At 44.4% G+C, this 20,819-nt stretch overlaps 2 protein-coding genes and 1 long non-coding RNA gene across 3 annotated transcripts; 2 read left to right on the forward strand and 1 right to left on the reverse strand.

Annotated features, from left to right (window-relative positions):
• Positions 1 to 93: 93 nt before the first annotated feature.
• LOC145547978 (uncharacterized) lies at positions 94 to 9,695 on the forward strand. Its single transcript, XM_081598263.1, has 2 exons — positions 94 to 1,284; positions 5,140 to 9,695. The coding sequence occupies exons 1-2, from the start codon at positions 1,191 to 1,193 to the stop codon at positions 9,693 to 9,695; spliced, it is 4,650 nt and encodes a 1,549-aa protein (XP_081454389.1). The 5' UTR covers positions 94 to 1,190.
• Positions 9,696 to 11,533: 1,838 nt separating this feature from the next.
• Positions 11,534 to 20,609, reverse strand: slc39a6 (solute carrier family 39 member 6). The gene is made up of 12 exons (XM_008434757.3): positions 20,329 to 20,609; positions 19,313 to 19,508; positions 18,376 to 18,757; positions 17,777 to 17,933; positions 17,060 to 17,173; positions 16,511 to 16,680; positions 16,189 to 16,365; positions 15,649 to 15,733; positions 15,125 to 15,520; positions 14,966 to 15,046; positions 13,918 to 14,108; positions 11,534 to 13,082 (listed from the first exon to the last, which is right to left on the reverse strand). The coding sequence occupies exons 1-12, from the start codon at positions 20,342 to 20,344 to the stop codon at positions 12,930 to 12,932; spliced, it is 2,118 nt and encodes a 705-aa protein (XP_008432979.2). The 5' UTR covers positions 20,345 to 20,609; the 3' UTR covers positions 11,534 to 12,929.
• Positions 17,167 to 18,964, forward strand: LOC145548152 (uncharacterized). Its single transcript, XR_014084444.1, has 2 exons — positions 17,167 to 17,447; positions 18,267 to 18,964. It is a non-coding gene; the product is annotated as an uncharacterized LOC145548152 (long non-coding RNA).
• Positions 20,610 to 20,819: the final 210 nt, after the last annotated feature.

The following is a 20,819-nucleotide window of genomic DNA, read 5'->3' on the forward strand; positions in this document are numbered from 1 at the left end:
ATTTTTATTTAAAAATTAAATAGAAATAAAATATAATTTTTATTTAATTTGAGTTATTTAGAATAATTTTTTATGAGTTCCCTGAATTAGTTCATTTCAGTTTGGGACTTGGGTGATTCACAGTATAAATAGGTAGGTTTTAGGAAGCTCATTATGCATGTGGGTGGTCACATGGTTTTGTACCAGTCTATCCAGCCAGTCACTTCACCCAGTCAGTCTACTAGTCTGTCAGTCTGCCACTCAGTCAGTGAACAGGTGAGACAATCAGGAGAAGCAGCTGAATCCTGTGAAGCCTGCAACTTGTTTGTATGGAATAAAGCAACAAAGAACTGCATTTTAGACTTTTGATATTTTTGGAACTGACAGAAATTCACGGTGCATCAAGTGGCTGTTTGAGTTGAATTCACCTTTTGCTTTGATCACGTTAAAGTCTTAAGTTTTTATTTTTGGATTTGGACAAATAGTCACAACACACACAGCTCTGTTCTCTGTGACTGGCAGAAAGGACACATGCTCTGTATTGTTTCCTTTTCCAGCAGCCATTTTGCAGCTTAAATCCAACAGAATAAATTTAGCGTCTCTGTAATAAAGTAGGTGGAGCTCCAGCTCGGTGGCCAGGTGAGGGGCTGGGCTTGAGGTTGCTAGACAAAAAAAAGTAACACAAACATTTAGAGGTTTTTGAAACAGGTTGTTTTGCAGACACCTGCAGAATATTTACTTATTTACAAAAACAGCTTTATATCATTAACACATTAAAAACACTTTAACAAGATGCCAACAATGTGTTGTTTAGTGTTAAAAGTCACAGATTGTTGACCTGGATGGTCTTCCCTATATTCCTGCAGTTCATTGTGCTGGTCACCATTTAGGGGAAATTAGCTGCTTTCCCTTTAAGAGCAGCCTTACTTAGTAAACATGAGGAGGAGTGTCTCCCTCACTGAAAATGAAAGTTTGAAAATGAAACTTCTGTCATAAAGTTCTGGTATATTTCTGTGGTGAGTAACAGTTTTCTCTCTATTCAGTTCTTTAAATTGGAGTTTTTATCACTGTCCTCTTTCTGTTCTCATCAATAATATTATTGTTGTTGTAGATTTTTGAACACTGTTCGGTCAGATTATCCTCAACGTTTGTAAGCAGTTATCAGATTGTTCTGACCCGTAGTGTTCCTCTTTTATGATTTACAAAACAGGATGGCGTCTGAGGAAGTGATCGAGGTGGTGACTCTGGGCCGACCGTTCAGACTCGGGATGCTGTACGACTGCCGCCGGGACACAATCATTCCTGGTAAGGATTCACATTTGGTCATTTTTAAATTATTATTTATTTTATTGGAGAAGAGAACAGGACTGTGGTGGGAGAGAAGCGGGGGGTCGTTCATTTTTTCCTGTCCTTTTATCCTTGTATTTTTATATGTTTAGTTTTAAGTTACACTTTTTGAAAAAAATCTTTTTTTAGTTTTGAGGTTGTTTTTTGAGGGTGTGGCTGTCAGGTGTCATCTGGCCATTTCAAATTTCTCCATCGGCCCAGAAGAACTGATTTATGTTTGTGAAAAGTGATGAGTTTTGTTTATTTCACAGTTAGTTACAATATAAAATAACACATTTATTGTGTTCATATTGCATGTGATTATTCCCACAAACTAAAAGCATTCACTTTATGAGACGCTCATGTGGGGGTAAAGTCCATGTTTGTTTCAACACGTCTTAAAGAAACAGTATTTGACCTGAATGAATGTTTCACGTTGCCAAAGTCTTGGCAAGTTTTGTAAAACATTGTTACAGCTAAATGACCACGTAAATGGATCATAATAAACCAAAAGTGTAATAAAATGCAAACTAAAAATGTACAACCAAAATTATTACATTTTTAAGAGCTTTTCTTTTAATTAAGAAGTTGGCTGGAAATGCAGCTGATGTGTTCATAAGTATAACAAAATAGGATTTCTTTTTTAAAAAACGTTTTATTTTCATGGTATTAAAAAGCCATCTGACCTCCAGACCCCATAAGACAGATCTCTGGACCTCCCATCTCTGTGCCCTCTGTGTGTCCTGCACTTTCAGTTGTTACAACTGTAAAATCTGATCTCAACATGTCATAATGTGATTTTCCTAGCAGTCTTTGAACGCACCATGTAAGGTCAGTTTTGGTACCAGTTGTATTTATGAACAAAGGTTACTGATAGCATCAGATTGTAGCCATGGCAACACAACAATCAAACTATGAAGATAATTCTTTGCACTTTTACTTCCTAATTAAATTCCACATTTACAATTTAATCTTTGATTTTTGCTGAAACCATTAAATCTAATTTAATAGCATTGTCATTCTCAATAAACAAATGCTAACATTTTAGATCTATGAGATGCAACTAAAGCTTTAATGGAGGCCCTGATGGTCTGGAGGTCCATCAGTCTGGAGGTCCAAAGCAGCTGCTGAGTTTATTTTGCATTGGGCCAGAAAATAAAAACCCTCAGAGAAAATGCAGTAATGTAAAAAGTTTTGACGTGTTTTGTCATCTGGGTTTATTTTTAGGTTAACAAGCTTGCAACAACAGACAGAAGTAAAAGAATAAAGTTTAAATTGCTTTCCTTCATCTCACTACTGGTTGTAACTGTCATGATCTGTGTTTCAGTCTAGTTATTGTAAGGCAGGGGTGTCAAACTCCAGTCCTCGAGGGTCGGTGTCCTGCAACTTTTAGAAGTGCCTCTGCTGCACCACACCTGAATAGAATAATTAGGTCATTAGCAAGGCTCTGGAGAACTGAGGAGGTAATTAAGCCATTTGATTCAGGTGTTTTGTACCTGTGGCACATCTAAAAACTGCAGGATAGCGGCCCTTCAGGACTGGAGTTTGACACCCCTGTTGTAAGGTTTCTCTGTGTTCAGTTTCTGTCCTGAGTCTGTCTCTGCGTCTTCCCATTGATTGTGCCCAGCTGTGTCTCGTTCCTTGATCACCCTCCTAGTGTATTTAAACCCACCTGTTGTCTTTGTCTCTTGTCGGGTCCTCGTCATATGTAGCTTGTCGTCAGTAGTTCTCAGTCGAACTGTATAGTCCTGAGGCTACTTTGCTCCATGTTCAGTCTTTGTGTCAGTTGCTACCGGTATTTAGCTGCGTGCTTTTGTCTCTGCCGTTCTGCCTGATCTGGACTGTTTTGAGCCACTTTCATTAAATTTATCATCATCTTCATCATCATCATCTGGGTCTCAGCGTTCATCCTCACCACCACAAACCATACAAATCATGACAGAAGGACCCGACCAAACTATGGTGAGGAGCGCAGCCTAGTCCGCCATGGACCCAGCAGACCGTCGTTCCCTGTTAAGGGAAATCAGGAAGTATGACGTCGAAATGGCCAATCCGAGTTCCCTGTTCAGCCGTCTCAACGCCACCACACGTATGGCGGTCCACCTGGACAGATGGATCCCATTTCTTCCTCTGCTGGGCTTGGAGGACTTCTACCAAGAGGTAGAGCAGGAACGGCAGGCAGTGGTGGCGGCGCTGGCTGTAAGATCTAAGCCAGCACCACCAGCTCCAGCGTCTGCCACAGTCGGCCTGTCTCCTGCCAAAATTGCATGCTTGCCCCAGTCCGCCGCCATCGCGGTGTCCCCGCCTTCCTGCGCCCAAGCTTCCTGCACCCACTGCTGCAGTGGAGCAGCCTCCCAAGCTTCCCAGTGCTCCGTCCAGCCCGCCAGCCGGCCCGCCCCTCTGCCGGCCTTCCAGAGCCTCCAGACGGCCCGACGGGCCCGAGCGTCTCCTGTGGCGGCGGCGACCACTGAAACCGCCTCCACGACTCTGCTTCCTGCGGCGTCCGCCTCCTCGTCTCCACTTCCTGCGGTAGCGGCGACCGCCAGATCCGCCTCCTCGTCTCCGCTTCCTCGTATCCGCTTCCTGCAGTGGCGGCGACCGCCGGACCCGCCTCCTCGTCTCCACTTCCTGCGGTAGCGGCGACCGCCAGATCCGCCTCCTCGTCTCCGCTTCCTCGTATCCGCTTCCTGCAGTGGCGGCCGGACCCGCCTCTTCGCCTCCTGGTTCTTTGCCCACCCTGGTTGGGTAGTTTTTTGCTTGGACTGGGTTTTTTGTTTTCTGGACTCTAGCCACCCGTCCAGCGCCCCTCCACCCACCCTTGTTGGATTTGGACTGTCTTGTTTTTGGGCATCTGGTAGCTGCCCTTGAGGAGCGGGTACTGTCATGATCTGTGTTTCTGTCTAGTTATTGTAAGGTTTTTCTGTGTTCAGTTTGTCCTGTGAGTTTCCTTGTATACTCTCCCCCTTCACTCACACCTGCAACCTGTTAACTCATCAGCCCAGCTCAGCATTCAATTTCCCCAGTATTTCAGCTTCTCATTCTCAGTCATTCCTGGCCAGTTCCTGTCGTTAAAGTCTGTCATTTCTCTGTACTTCTCTATGTTCTCCTTGTGTCTTCTTGCTGGATCCATCCATCCACTTTCTCCACACCCTTGTCCCTTAGTGGGGTCAGGAGGTCCTGCTGCCTTCTCCAGCTAACGTTCTGGGCGAGAGGCGGGGTCACCTGGACAGGCCACCAGTCTGTCACTGGGCAACACGGAGACAAACAACCATGCACACACACACTCGCACTTAGGGACAATTTGGAGAGGCCAATTAACCTGACAGTCCTATTTTTGGACTGTGGGAAGAAACCAGAGAACTGGAGAAAACCCACCATGCACAGGGAGAACATGGAGACTCCATGTAGAAAGACCTTCTTCCTACAAGGTAACATTGCTACCTACTGCGCCACTGTGCAGCCCCTTCTTGCTGGATGTCTTCTGGATTTATTATCTGTGTTTTTCACTGGCTTCAGTCATTTTTGGTAGTTTTTGTTTTCTTTCATCTTTCATTAAATACTTTCAACATGATCTATAGTCCACGCTCCTGTCTGCACTTTTGTCCATCCTATAAGACAAACCTCATGACACATTGCCTTCTTTTAAAGCTTTGTGCTTGACACTGATATGAAAAACTGATACAATGTTGTCTTTAAAAATTTTGTAGTTGCCCAAAATGGAATAATCATTTGAAAGACTGTGAAATGACTGTTTCTTACTGGTAACCGTCAATGTTTTGAATCTATTAATTGCCTCTGAAATCCCCAAAATATGAATATTTTCTCTTTCTACAGGATTAACACTATGGGACTGTGAAGAATTGGAAAAAGACAAAAGAGAAACCCCACAACGAAACAGTGAATTTGAAATAGTTGCTTCTGAATCTATTGAGGACAAATCTTCAGCCCTGGGTGTTGAAGCATCTTTAAAAGCAAGTTTTTTAGGTGGCCTAGTTAAAGTTGAAGGATCAGCCAAATACCTCAATGATCAGATGACGTCCAAAAATCAAGCCAGAGTAACACTGCAGTACAAAGTTACCACAAAGTTCCAAGAATTATCAATGAATCATCTTGGAAGAGGCAACGTGAAGCATCCTTATGTTTTTGAGAACAAAATAGCAACACATGTGGTGACAGGCATTCTGTATGGAGCTCAAGCATTTTTTGTCTTTGACCAAGAAAAATCTGAGACAGAAAATCACCAAGACATTCAGGGCAACTTGAAAGTTTTGATTGAGAAGATTCCATTGCTATCTATTGATGGTAAAGGTTCCTTACATATGGAAGATAAGGACAAGGAAAGAATCCAGAAATTCTCCTGTAAGTTTCATGGAGACTTCCTGCTTGAGAAAACTCCAACAACCTTCCAGGATGCAGTAGCAGCCTACCAAAGCCTGCCCAAGCTGCTGGGGGCCAGTGGAGAAAACGCCGTACCAATCAAGGTCTGGATGCTGCCTCTGACCAACTTAGATTCTTCTGCAGCTAAACTTGTCCGTGAAATAAGTGTTAGGTTAGTTCAAGAAGTACAAAGTGTCCTGGAGGAGCTCAGTGACCTGGAAATAAGGTGCAATGATGCAATGAAAAACACAACAACACAGCAGTTTCCTCAGATTAACAAAAAACTTAAATGTTTTAAAAGTTTGTGCTCTGAATTCAGGCTTGGATTTCAGAAAACGCTAACAAAGAAACTCCCATCAATCCGAGGAGGAGGAGAAGAAGAGTCTGAGCTCGCAGATGTCTTGAAGAAGATTCATTCCTCACCTTTCAACAGCAAAAACCTCAATGACTGGATTGACTGCAAAGAGAGAGAAATACATGCCCTGAAATCCTACACCAGGATGATGAAGAACACCAAAATCATCCCATCTCAAAACATCCTTGATGAAGAACTTCTCACTGCAGAGCATGCTGTGTGTTTTGTGTTCAGCTCACTGGAAAGAGATGAGCCATACCTCTCTGCTTTGCTGAACTACCTCAAAGGCAGAACCAAGTCAGAGGATTCACACAGTTATGATATTGAGAAGGAACAATGGTATCTCTCAAACAACCTGAAAGATGAAATGAGAACAAAAGTAAAACTTTTCAATGATTTTGCAGAGTCCAACACTGAGACCAAGAGGACAACATTCCTGGCAGTCGGTCTAACAGATGAGAAACATGAAGGTTCAACCATCTACCTTTATAAAGATGGTTTCCTCATCAATGAGAACTATGAGCCTCCTTCAAAGCCTGAAACTGTGACAGCTGCTGACATAAACCACAGCAGTGTGACTCTGAAGGTTTCTCCTCCCAGGTTTGGAGCAGAGAGCATCACATCCTACTCTGTTGAGTTCTGTGTTAGTGGACAAGATGGATGGAGACAACAGATTGAACCAGAATCTGGAGAAATCACAGTGACCCAACTGCAGCCAAACACAGAGTACGTGTTCAGATGCAGAGCTGTGACCTCAGCAGGTGTTGGACCGGCCAATGTATTCAATGATCCCATCAGAACGTTACCCTGCAGCCCTCCTGGAAAGCTTCATGTTGAATCAAACTCATTTGATGCTTCAGTCACCTGGAAGCAACCAGCTGAGATCGGACCGAATGTTCAGATTTCAGGCTACATCTTGGAGTACGCAGAGACAGGAGAGGCTAGTGCAGTCCAGTGGAACCAGTTAAAGACAAAAACCCTGAAGGAGACCATTGTAGACCTTCAGTCTGACTCACAATATGCCATCAGGGTCCGATGTGATTGTGGAGAATCTGGAAGAAGCAGAGAAAGTGAAGCTGCTTTCTTTAGAACATCAGAACCATATGAGCTTCAGCTTCAGGAGATTCTGAAGGATCTTCCAGACCTGGAAGCCAGGTGGGAAAAGGCACTGCAGTCCATCACAGCTCAGCAGTTCCAGGAGATTCAAGACAAACTGACAACTTTCAAAGACTTAACCCTTCAGTTTAAGGATCAAATCCTCGTCAGATTAAAACAAAGTTCTCCATCATGTTTAAGCAATCAGAAAAATCAGAAGATAATAGAGAATGAAGTCCAACTTCGTCTTTCAACTCCTTTCAACAAGACCGACCTCATGAGGTGGATGATGTACAAAGAAAAAGAGATCAATTTCTTACAATCTCTGACCAACATGATGCCACAAACTGAGATAATCTCACAGAATGAGTTCAATGAGATTATTAACACTGAGGGTCCAGTTCTGTGTTTTGTCTTCACCTCACTGGGGAGTGATGACCCGTTGCTCTGGGCTTTATCAGCCCACCTGAAAGGAACCAGACCAGATGATCGTCATGAAGTAGAGAAGGAACCATGGTTTACCTCAAAGAAGGTTCTGGATGAAATCAGACTTAAAGCCAAACTCTTTCATGATTTTTCAGAGACCAACAAGGATAACAAGGAAATAAAGTTCCTGGCTGCAGGTTTAACTGATAATAGCCATGAAGGTTCAACCATCTACCTTTATAAAGATGGTTTCCTCATCAATGAGAACTATGAGCCTCCTTCAAAGCCTGAAACTGTGACAGCTGCTGACATAACCCACAGCAGTGTGACTCTGAAGGTTTCTCCTCCCAGGTTTGGAGCAGAGAGCATCACATCCTACTCTGTTGAGTTCTGTGTCAGAGGACAAGATGGATGGAGACAACAGATTGAACCACAATCTGGAGAAATCACAGTGACCCAACTGCAGCCAAACACAGAGTACGTGTTCAGATGCAGAGCTGTGACCTCAGCAGGTGTTGGACCGGCCAATGTATTCAATTATCCCATTAAAACTTTACCCTGCGGCCCTCCTGGAGAACCTCAAGGTGAACCAAACTCTTCTAATATATCAGTGAGTTGGGAGAAACCTGCTGAGCTCGGACCAGATGTTCAGATCCTGAGCTACATTGTGGAATATGCAAAGGCAGAAGATCTCATCTGGAACCAAACAAGGTCAAAAGGTGAAAAGGTCATCATTTCAGGGCTTCAGTCAGAAACACAATATGCAGTCAGGGTCACATGTGACTGTGGTGGAGCTGGCAGAAGCAAGGAAAGCAAGAGTGTTCAAATTAATACAACAAAGCCAAACAGGCTTCCTGATGCTGTTAAAGCTGAGAGCACAAAGCTGAAGCCACAGAAAGGACCACTGCCTGTTTATATAGTTCCTCTGAAGGAGGAGAACATCAGAATAAAGGGATGCAGGTTCTTCAGGTTTGGAGAACAAAGCAAAGTTGCTGCTAAACAAAGTCGTACCATCATGGTTCTTGGAGCTACAGGTGCTGGGAAGTCAACCCTCATCAATGGGATGATAAATTACATGCTAGGTGTTAAATGGTCAGACTCGTATCGGTTCAGCTTAGTGGATGATGGTCAAACAAAATCCCAAGCTCACAGTCAGACCTCTGAGGTCACTGTGTACAAACTCAACTACAGGGACGGATTTGAGGTTCCCTTCTCTCTGACCATCATAGACACTCCAGGCTTTGGAGACACCAGAGGAATAGACAGAGACAGGGAGATCACAGAGCAGCTCCGTAACCTCTTCACCAGTAAAGACGGGGTCAGTGACATTGATGCTGTGTGTTTCGTAGCTCAATCAGCTTTAGCTCGTCTCACACCAACACAGAAATATGTCTTTGATTCCATTCTCTCCATCTTTGGCAAAGATATAGCAGAAAACATCAGGATCCTGGTGACATTTGCAGATGGTCAGAAGCCTCCAGTTCTAGAAGCCATCAAAGAATCAGGCGTACCAAGTCCGAAAGGGAAAGATGGTCTTCCAGTTCACTTCAAATTTAACAACTCTGCTCTGTTTGCTGACAATAAATCCTCTGCAGCAGATGCTCAGAGTGGGGATGATGATGATGAAAACTTTGATCAGATGTTTTGGAACATGGGAACAAAAAGCATGAAAAGGTTTTTTGCTGCTCTAAATCAGATAGAAACCAAAAGTTTGACACTGACAAATGAGGTCCTGAGAGAAAGACAACAGCTGGAGGTTTCAGTTGAGAATCTGCAGCTTCAGGTTAAACTTGGTTTGGCCAAAATGGAGGAGATCAGAGAGACGAGAGAAAAAATCAAAGAGCATGAAGCCGAGATTGTTGAGAGACTGATGAGAAAACTGGAGGCTGAATATGGTATCATGCAGAATGAGGTGAATAAATTAATAGACAAGTCAGCAAAGTGTCTGAACCGACTGAAGGAGATAGCACTGAGGCCCAATCTTCTCACCACTCCAGAGTACATTGATATGCTGATTGAAGGAGAGAAACAGGAGGGAAAACCAGGCTGGAAACAACGAGTTGAGTCACTGATGAAAATGAAACCAAGAGCAGAAATCATGGCTAAAGCTGAGAAAGGAGAAAAACTTCTCCTCTGATAACAGTCACTTGATGTGAGATGTTAAGTCAACAGATCCTCAGAACCATTTAAATTATTACTACACTTAGGTTTTGTTCAAAGCGATTTGTTTTGCTTGAAACAGGAAGTTGGCCTTCATAAATTATTTTACCAGCATCAAAAACATTTGGGGAATGTTGGCCTGACTCTCTTATTACTCTTTTTGACACAGCAGGAGAGATAAAATGTAAATCTACCTGAATTGCTTTACATAATCATAGATTTTTAATCACTTTATAATGAAACGCATCAGATGCTACTTGGGGAAGTCAGACCAGGTCAAAGTTATTATCAGTCTTGGTACCTGAACCTCTTATCTGATTCTCTTAAACTGACCTTTCACCTCCTGACCTTAATGCTATAAAACACCAGAGTGAGAACACAACATAAAGTTTTACTTGTAAAACTGAACTTTGACCTTCAGTCTTTCTGAATAACATTGTACAAAGTATCAGCTGCTGACCGAGGAAGTTTTAAAGGAGAGAAAGCAACTGGAGGCAGCCATCGAATGTTTGCAGATTTACATCCACAGGTCAAAGCTGGATTCCTTAAACTCAAAGAAATGAAGAAAACCAAAGGAAAGAAGGAGCATGAAGCCATTATACGTTCAAATTAAAGCTTTGAGGCTGAAGTGGACGTTACCAAAACTCTCAACAACAGAAGAGCAACTTTCTGTTGGCAGACAGAAGGAGGAGGAAAGCAAATGTTGAGGAAAATTTATTTTTTTGATATTCAGAATATCAGCAGGTCTGGATATGTTGGAACAGTTAGAACGAATAAATTAAAATTATTTCAACTAGAATTGTTCCCAAAGCAGAAATGTTTTTTTATGCTCAAGTTTAAGTATTTGTTGTTGATTTTGACTGAAATGCCTGAAATACAAAAGTACCAACATTATTTCTAACATATTTTCATATTTTAAACAATCACTATTATTCAGATATTTAGGCTGATAATCTTCTCAGTTGACTTCATGTAGTTTATAGTCAAAGTATTAAAGCTGTTTGGGTTTATAGATGGCTGGGTTGGTAATATCTGGGTTTATGCTTTTTAAGTTTTATCTTATTTGCTAAGATCATTTTGGGTTCAGTTATTCTTTCTTTAATCTAATACATGATGTAATTTAGTTTATAAAACAGATTTTCTGTCAGTCTACTTCTGGATGCTAATTCTAAGTCTAATGATCAAGATGGTTTTCAAGTAAAAATGTGTTAAACTTTTGCATAAAATATACAAATCAGTTCTTAATTAGCTTAAATTGTCAGTTTCTGTAATTTGACCTGAAAACATCTGCAACAAAATGTCAGTAAAATTATCTTTATGTGAAAAGATCTAAAGAAAATATAAGTCTATATGTTTGACTTGAACTAAATAAATAATTAGTTTTGTCTCTGTGTCTTTAATGTTCAATGTTAAAACTTGAGTGTAGAAAGAAGAAATAAGTAAAACTGTTCACCTGTTAAAAAAAAGCATTTAGTCAATTTTTATATAAATAGGTATAGATGTATACTTCATGGTCCACAAACGTCAAAATAAAAACTATACAATGCAAATGCATGACATACATGAACAGAAGAAATTTAAATAAAAACATAAAACTGCATATATACGGCTCAAAAAATAAAGGGAACATTTAAACAACACAATATAACTGCAAGTAAATCAAACTTCTGTGAAATCAAACTGTCCACTTAGGAAGCAACACTGATTGACCCGACGAGGGTCTTGGAGTTATATTGTGTTGTTTAAGTGTTCCCTTTATTTTTTTGAGTAGTATATAATCCATCTGAATTAATAAATAAAAACCAAAACATCAGATTTCATCTTTGATGGATTTTATTTTTCTCTCGTTTCCCAAACCTTTAATTGTTTCTCCATGTTTCTGCAGCAGGTTTGTGTCAGTGAAACATAATGCAGACTGTTTACACAAACATCAGAAACATAAATATTTACAGTTTAACATTTTCTGCACATGTTGGATCCAGAGAGGAAACTTTGAACTTCAGAGGAATCAGTTTCTGCTGCTCTTCATCCTGAACAGAAGAGAATTAAAACCTGTTTTCCATCAGCTGCCATCTTCAACCTGTAACCATAGAAACAGCAGATTCTCATCCGGCCTGAAGTCTGATGAACAACATTTCTACAACTTTTATCTGCACAAACAGAGGAATATAATGTAGGTTTGTGCATTAAAATACAAATAAAATAAATAAAAGATGTTTTTCTTCGATGCTTGAAGCAGAAAAATGGTCCAATGAGAGCAGAGCAAACATGAAGCTTATTTTAGCTTCATAATAAAACAGTTTGATGCTGATTGGATGAAAATTCACAGTTTGGCTGTTTGGGAAAGTCAGAGAAATCTCAGCTTTAATGATCGATTCATAACCAGCATCCATCTTCATTTTATAAACCAAAACAATAAAATATACAACAGAAACAAACTGGCTTCAAACTTTCACCTAAAACTAAACCAACAGGAACCAGAACCTGAAGATTTAAACCCAAATCAGCGTCTTTCCTTCAAAATAAAAGCATTTCAACAGCTCTGGTTCAGGACTTTTCCTGTAACTGGATCCGTTTTCTCTCCGGTTCAGTCCAAACGTTTCAGGAATTATTTAATAAAACAGCTTTAAAAGCTGCAACAGATGAATTAGAGGAAAACGTGTGGAGTCTAAAAACTCCTTCAGCTCCTGAACGCACCGCCTGGTGGTGCTTCTGTCTCTTTAAATCATTTTTATTTCAGGGTTTATTTCCTGTTTGGGGAAATTTAATTTTTATTCCAGACGGAGTGACGAGAAACAAATTCAACATGAACAACAAACTGCAGAAGAATGAATGAACAGAACCAGCTTTAGTTTAAAAAAGAAACAAAAGTAACACCAGACTCAACATGAACCACCTTCTGCTTCCTGTCAGCTTTTATACAGAGTCACAGCTTTAAGAGGAACTAACTGAGGTTTGGAAAGTTCAGCTTTGTAACATTGATCAGGTTTCACTGAGAAAAACAGGAAAATTATATAAAAACTAAACTAATTGACCCAACAGATGAAGTTCAGAGAGAAAATTAATGTTCACAGTGAAAGAAACTCCAGACAGTTTCCACCTGTGAACCCGGCTGAGCGGCTCCAGGCTCCCTCCAGGCTCCCTCCAGGTTCCCTCCAGGCTTCCTCCAGGCTCCCTCCAGGTTCCCTCCCAGCATGCAGTGCGGTGCGGGTCAGTACCCCAGGTCCAGCCGGATCTTGTGCTCGAACAGCGCGATGAGCAGCATGATGCAGAAGCCCAGCAGGATGCCGGCGTTCTGCAGCAGGAAGAAGCCCCAGTGGCTGAAGCCGTGGTCGCCGGCGTCGTTGTGCAGCATCTCCGGCACCTGAAGCAGCGAAGCAGCAACGAATCAGGCGGAGCGAAGAAAACGGGCTGAATGAAAATATTTTATAAATTTAGGCTGTTAATCAAACGTTAGATTGAACTTTATGACCAAACTGCAGTTAGAGCATGAAGCTCTGCTGATGAAGACATGAGACGGTTCCGTCCTCCAGAGTCGGTTCCGTCCCCCACAGACGGTTCCGTCCCCCAGAGTCGGTTCCGTCCTCCAGAGTCGGTTCCGTCCCCCACAGACGGTTCCGTCCCCACAGACGGTTCCGTCCCCCACAGACGGTTCCGTCCCCCAGAGTCGGTTCCGTCCTCCAGAGTCGGTTCCGTCCCCCACAGACGGTTCCGTCCCCCACAGACGGTTCCGTCCCCCACAGACGGTTCCGTCCCCCACAGACGGTTCCGTCCCCCAGAGTCGGTTCCGTCCCCCACAGACGGTTCCGTCCCCCACAGACGGTTCCGTCCTCCAGAGACGGTTCCGTCCCCCACAGACGGTTCGGTCCCCCACAGTCGGTTCCCTCCCCCACAGCCGGTTCCGTCCCCCACAGACAGTTCGGTCCCCCAGAGCCGGTTCCGTCCCCCACAGACGGTTCCGTCCCCCACAGTCGGTTCCGTCCCCCACAGTCGGTTCCGTCCTCCAGAGTCGGTTCCGTCCCCCACAGACGGTTCCGTCCCCCACAGACGGTTCCGTCCCCCACAGTCGGTTCCGTCCCCCACAGTCGGTTCCGTCCTCCAGAGTCGGTTCCGTCCCCCACAGACGGTTCCGTCCCCCACAGTCGGTTCCGTCCCCCAGAGTCGGTTCCGTCCCCCAGAGACGGTTCGGTCCAACTCACCATGTCCACCAGCGCCACGTACAGGAAGAGTCCGGCCGTCAGGGCGAAGATCCAGGTGGAAACGTTTTCAGCGTAGTGGCCAACCAGAATGCCCGTCACCAAGCCGACGTACGCCGTCATGGCCGACAGAACGTTGTAGAGGATGGCCTGGCGAACCGTCATGCCCGCCTTCAGCAGCACCGCAAAGTCACCTGGAGGGAAAGAGACAGACGTAGAGGTAAAACAATAGAACCACAGATGTTGATCTTTTTAAATATTTCCATTCAAAAACGATTCTTCATGACTTCAGTCACATGGAGACGTCTGATTCTTTCACCAATCTGCTGACAGTGGCTGAATTTCTATGTTGGTCTTTCTATGTTGGTCTTTCCATGTTGGTACTTCTATGTTGGTACTTCTATGTTGGTCTTTCTATGTTGGTATTTCTATGTTGGTCTTTCTATGTTGGTCTTTCCATGTTGGTACTTCTATGTTGGTCTTTCCATGTTGGTACTTCTATGTTGGTATTTCTATGTTGGTATTTCTGTGTTGGTACTTCTATGTTGGTCTTTCCATGTTGGTACTTCTATGTTGGTATTTCTGTGTTGGTCTTTCTATGTTGGTACTTCTATGTTGGTACTTCTATGTTGGTCTTTCTGTGTTGGTCTTTCTATGTTGGTACTTCTATGTTGGTACTTCTATGTTGGTACTTCTATGTTGGTACTTCTATGTTGGTACTTCTATGTTGGTCTTTCTATGTTGGTACTTCTATGTTGGTCTTTCCATGTTGGTACTTCTATGTTGGTATTTCTATGTTGGTCTTTCCATGTTGGTACTTCTATGTTGGTATTTCTGTGTTGGTCTTTCCATGTTGGTACTTCTATGTTGGTATTTCTGTGTTGGTCTTTATATGTTGGTACTTCTATGTTGGTACTTCTATGTTGGTACTTCTATGTTGGTACTTCTATGTTGGTACTTCTATGTTGGTACTTCTATGTTGGTATTTCCATGTTGGTCTTTCTATGTTGGTATTTCTATGTTTCTATAATAAAACTCCTCACTGCCTCACCCAGCTCGTGCGGCAGCTCGTGGCAGAAAACGGCCACCGATGTGCTCAGTCCGCTGGACAGACTCTCGCTGAAGGCGGCTCCTGCAGACACACAGACACCCCGTCAGGCCACGCCCACCGGCGGCTTCCCGGGCCGTTTCCGTGGCGACGGCGGCTCACCGATGGCGAGGCCGTCGCTGAAGTTGTGCAGGCCGTCGCCCATGATGACCATCCAGGCCAGCGAGGCGATGCCGGCCTGCTGGAAGTGCTCCTCGGAGTAGGATTGGGAGTGGCTGTGGGGGTGGTGGTTCTGGGAGTGGTGGTGGTGCAGGATGTGGTGGTAGTCATGGTGATGGTGGTGCAGGCTGTCCGCCTGGCCCACCGTGTCGTGGAAGTGGGAGTGGCATTTGTTCTCGCAGTCCTCGGCCGAGTATCCGGAGCCGCCGCCGTCCCCCGCGGGCCGGCCGTACGTCTGCTGCGTTACCACGGAAACCTGCGGCGTCAGCATCACCTGCTCCTCCTCCGTCACGCCGCCGGGGAGCTCGCCGAACGCACCGGCGCCGTTCGGCTCCGCGTCTGGTGGAGGAAGAGCAGATGGAGAGGAAGCGTCTGAGAGGAGCGAGTTGGGTCGGATCAGAACCGGACCAGACCAGAACCGGATCAGACCAGAACAGGATCAGAACCAGACCAGAAGGGACTCTCACCTTCGCTTGGCTTCAGCTCGCTCTCCCCCAGAGACGGCTGCGTCTCCGGGTCCGATTTGTCCGTCTGGTCCCACTTCTTCTGGACCTGACAGGAAAACCAACATGAACATCAGAACCAACAGAACCAACAGAACCAGAACCTCCATGTTCCATAAACACTGAGGCTCCACATCAACAGGAAGTCGGTGTGTTTATGTGACAGGATGTGAAAAACTGTTAAATTACAACAAGTCATGAGAATAAAGTCACAATAAGATAAAAATAAAGTCATAATATTATGAGAATAAAATAATTATGACGTGTTTAGTTTCAATATTTACTTCATAAGGACAGACTGTAAATGTTAAATTCAGTTTTGTTGAAAAAGCTGCATGTGGCGCCATCTGCTGGTTGAACTAAACATTTAAACTCCTTCCTGCTGCATTAATCAGCAGATATCGTTGCCATAGCGACGGATGTAATTTTCCTGCTGCTTCTTTCTGTGTCGAGTTTTTAAATAAAATGTGAATCAACAGAAAACATCAAAGCTTCGTCTCCAACCTTCTGCTTCTTGTCTTTGTACATTTTTCCCAGCGTCAGGAAGTGTTCGATCAGGAACATGACGTAGACTCCGCCCAGAGCCGTCAGGCCCTTCCACACGCCGTCCATGTTCTCCTCGTCGGGGTGAAGGTCGTTGTGGTCGTCCAGGTGGTTGTAGTGGTCGTGGTTCCCGTGGGACTGAAGAGACGGAAACAAAACGCCTCAGCGATGCTGCGGCTGCTCCACTCAGATCAGCACAGAGAGGAGATTTAGTGGAAGGAAAAACTCCCGACTGATGGAGTCAGGAGTTGATGTTGATGTACACAAAGTGTCTCCGACTCACGTGTGGAATGAGGTGCAGGAAGGCGTCGCCGCTCAGCGTTCCCACGGCCAGCGCCACCAGGAAGCTGAGCAGGAACTTGAAGAAGACTCTGCTCATGAGCGGGATGAGGAGGACGCCCACCAGGGACAGCGCGCTGATGATGGTGATGGAGACGAAGCCGCCGACCCAGGCTGCAACAGAGCAGAGCGTCAGGAACCAGAACCGGGACGACGAGCCGTCGAGAGGCAGAACTTCAGCTCAGCGATTCTCTGCTTCGTCGGGCCGAGGCTGGAGCAGCAGGTTAGCATTAGCATTTATTTAAAGGTGAAAAACAACAAAAGACTTTAATGTTTTGGTAAATGATACATTTAAAATGATCCATCAGTTTAAAACCTGAAGAATTTGTGATTTTTGGTGAATTTTATGAGGTTTTCTGTTTGACGGAGTGGAGGAGACGACGGTTAGCAGGAACCAGAGACACTGAAGAGAAAACAGGAAGTTAAAGGAAACACGTTTCACCGTTCCACCGCTGAACGTTGACCTTTGACCTCCCAGCCTGAACCAGCTCACCTGTTGCGATGCGTTTGCCGTTTTCCCCGCCGCTGGGCTCGCTGTGGTTATGGGTGGCGTGGCTGTGGTCGTGGTTTCCATGGTGACCGTGTGAATGTCTGTGGTGTTTAAGTCCTAAAAATACAGAGAGATAAATAAAACACAGCAGACGGATTATATCCAATAATAACGTTAATGTGTTGAGCATTTTGAAATAATAAGATTCTGAAACGTCAATAAACTTTAAAATTTTCAGATTTTATTTTTTAAATTTGAGTTTTATAAATTATTTTCTAATCTTATTTCACAGATTACAGTCCACAGCTTTGGGGGCGGAGCTTCCTGTGAAGGAGCTGCATCATCCACGTCGCCGTTGGCAACGGCTTTCCTATTGGTCAGTGTGGAGCAGGTACAAACGTTACTCTTCAAAAATACTTTTTATTCAGAAGGTTTTAACATTTTTATATTTGGATTTATTTAAAACTTTAGTTTTTGAAGAGTTCTTGTTTGCAATAATGTCGAATCAGATTTCTTTCCATAAAAAAAAAAGAAGCAACAAATCAAACTTGTTTGGTCAAATAATTATCTTCCATGAACAGAAGCAGAAACTGCTGATGAAGCGATTAGCCGCCGACATGACGAGGTTTCAGATTAGAGCCTGTTAATCCAGATGAACCAACATTTCCAGATGTTTTCTCTGATGACGGTGGAGGAAAACCTGCAGCCCGACTTTCCTACCCGTGTCTTGGTGTCGGGAGGCGTCGCCGTGGAGGAGACACGCCCCGCTGTCGATCTGGTGCAGGAGGGCGGGGCACAGGAAGGAGAAGTCTCCCGGGGCGACGCCTCCTTCCTGGGACATGCCGTGTGAGAGGAGGAGAGCCGAGGCGTTCAGGCACTGCAGGAAATACCAAAACTCAGTCAGTCTTAATTTAGACCATCACAGCTGCATCTGAAGCCAGTCGGGGTTAATTTCTGCTTCAAGCGATCTGATTGGACGCTGGAAAAGACTGCTGTTGTGTTAAAGTTGTGCTAAAAGGAGTTAGCATAGCAGTGGCGCTATGCTAGCATGAAATAGCATCTCAATGCTAAACGTGTAGCGGCTAACATTTCTAAAGAAGCTCCATGACGGATCAGGAGTTCCTGAGAGACGAACTTTGATCCAAACTGACGGCTGAATTAAAATCCTGAATATTTCTGTTTTCAGCTCGTTTCTCTTTATTTATTCCAGTTTCCCCCAGAAAACCTGAAGGAGGAGCAGCTGGAGTTAAAGGACACACGTTCCACCATGGTTCTCATAGATCTACACCAACTAGAACCTCTCCCCGTGTCAGTCGGACCTCTTCCTCCTCCAGATGATCCTGGTCCAGTTCATCACGATGCTCCACTGGCTCGCTTTTAGCCGCCGTCGCCGTGGCGACCGCTCCTTCTCCAGCCAAGCTTCTCTTCTGGGTTTTCACCAACAACCCGGCGCCGTCGGCGGTTCTGCCGCCCCGACCCGGCGCCGCAGACACAGTGGGCGGGGTTTGCTGCAGGTCCTCGGTTCTGTTCTGGTCGGCGGCCGGGTGTCTGTGATGATGATGATGATGGTGGTGGTGGTGGTCATGGTGGTGGCCGGCTTGCTCCCGGTGCTTCACCATGACGTTCCGGATCCGGTCGAGGCCGACGCTCTGCAGCAGACGCTTCAGGCCGTCCAGAGAGATGGAGCCGTTCTCTCCGTATCTGCATGGAGGATCAAACTCTCTCAATATATTAACAATATTAATGATCAGTTTCTTAGGCGCAACTTTAAACAAGTCAAATATTCACAATAACCAATAAATCAGTTGATCACATGATAAATTAAAACAATATCAATAACAAACTGGGTGATAAAGTTTCTCTCAGGTGTTTTGGTTTCAAATAAAACTTTTTCTGAAGGACAGTTTAGTTTCTAGATTCTTTATAATTCATTTTATTAACAAAATGTGATAAATCAATAATGCAAAATTAGTATTTTTTATGTTTTACCTGCTAAACAAAATTTTAATATCACTTAAGATGAAAAACTAAAAATATCTGATTAATCGTAAAAATCATTGATTACTAAAAAAATGATTAATTAAAACCATTAAGGTCATAGAAAGTTGAGTGGAAGGAAAAAGTGTCAGGAAAATCTTCAGCAGTTTAGTTAGTTTAGCTGTGGCTGCATGTTCTGAACCATAAATGTGAGTTTTTATAACCATGAACACTTTCCTCTCCCCGTTTCGTTTCTTCTCGCTGAAAGCACCAACTCACCTGTGGAACAGCGCCTCCAGGTGTTGCCTTCGGGCCCGCTCGGCCCTCTGGGCGTCCACCACCGCGGTCAGGAGCCGGGCGCCGCCGGAGGCCTCGGTGGGGGACGGCGAACAGTCCGCCGCCGCCCAAACGCAGCTGGCAGCGAAGCAGAGCGTCGCAGCCAAGATGGCTGCCGCCATCTGGTCAGTCAGCATCTCTGCTGGGACAAAACGTCACGTCTGGATCACCGGAAGACAGAAAAACTGGAAAATTGAGGGTTTCTGAGCAGAATGAGCAGGTCAAACATGTCCAAAATGTTACCAGAGGATGAATCAGCTTCTTAAAGCTGCTTGTTTTCACACTTCAGACCAAAAACCACCAAATTAATCACCTTCTAACCTTTAAAACAGTTTCAGAGGAAGGAAGTGAAACAGGCTGACTGAGGCCAAAGGGGAACGCTGCGGCTCTTAGAGTCCACATCTTTAACATTTAATCAGCCTAAATATTTACCAACAAAAGGACCAGCTAATGGATTTTATTCTTTATTATTTTGCTCATATAAATGTGTGTCTTTAAAGAAGTTGATGGTGATGATAAGTGGCAGTTATAGTGAAGCCCAACAGGCTCAGTGTTGCACAAAGGGAGCCGCATGTCGCGGTACTTAAGCATCAGATTAGTCTAAAAGCAACATTTCCTCTGGAAATCCTGTTAAGTTGGTCACTGGAGTTTATAAATAGACAGAGGGAAAAGATGAGGATCAGCACAAAATCAGGTTCAGGGTTTTCTAGAAGATGAGCCGAATTAAAAAGGAGCTTTTAATAAATACTGTGGCAAAAAAATACACCGCTCCTCAAATGTGTGGCAAAGAAATATTAAAATGTTTGTTTTTCTGAACGGAGTTTGGCCAAAAAGAAAATGAGAGCCCCGAGTCTTTCCGGATTATTATTGTAGAACGAAATTAATGTTACTATTGCTGATATTAGAGGTAATTAAAGTAAAATAAGGCGGTCACTTGTTGAAATAAACCGTGTTTTTACCGGGTTGCCCCCCCATGCCATCAGCCCGGACTGGGCTTTCCCGCTCTGGATGCTGACAGACGGGATGTTCCAGGTGGCTGCGGCCCGGAATCAGGCCTCGTGCTGCCGCCCAGTCTGGACCGCAGCCTGCCGGTGAAATGTAACCACTGAACCGTATTAAACACCGTGTTCAGCGGCCACGCGTGTCGGTGTCCCACTCCGGACCCACTCACACAGCGGAGGTAAACAGAAACACGTTGGTTTTGTGCGCTCCGCACCAGTCCGGTGCCGTGTGCACAAAGGCGGCAAAACCCGGAAACTGCGCCGCTGAACGCCGCACCGTGCGGAGAGGACCGCAGCGGGGCAGCAGCGGCTCCAGACGGCTCAGAAACCCAACCGAACCGACATTTAAACGACTTGGGCCGACTTACAGCGGGGAAACCGGGTCTTTTGGGTTCTTCTAGCAGCTGCTCGGTGCGGTTCGGCGTCTCCAGTCCGTCCGCTTCGTTCAA

This window comes from Poecilia reticulata, chromosome 17 (assembly GCF_904066995.2).
Source record: "Poecilia reticulata chromosome 17, P_reticulata-male-v2, whole genome shotgun sequence".
Taxonomy (NCBI): domain Eukaryota; kingdom Metazoa; phylum Chordata; class Actinopteri; order Cyprinodontiformes; family Poeciliidae; genus Poecilia; species Poecilia reticulata.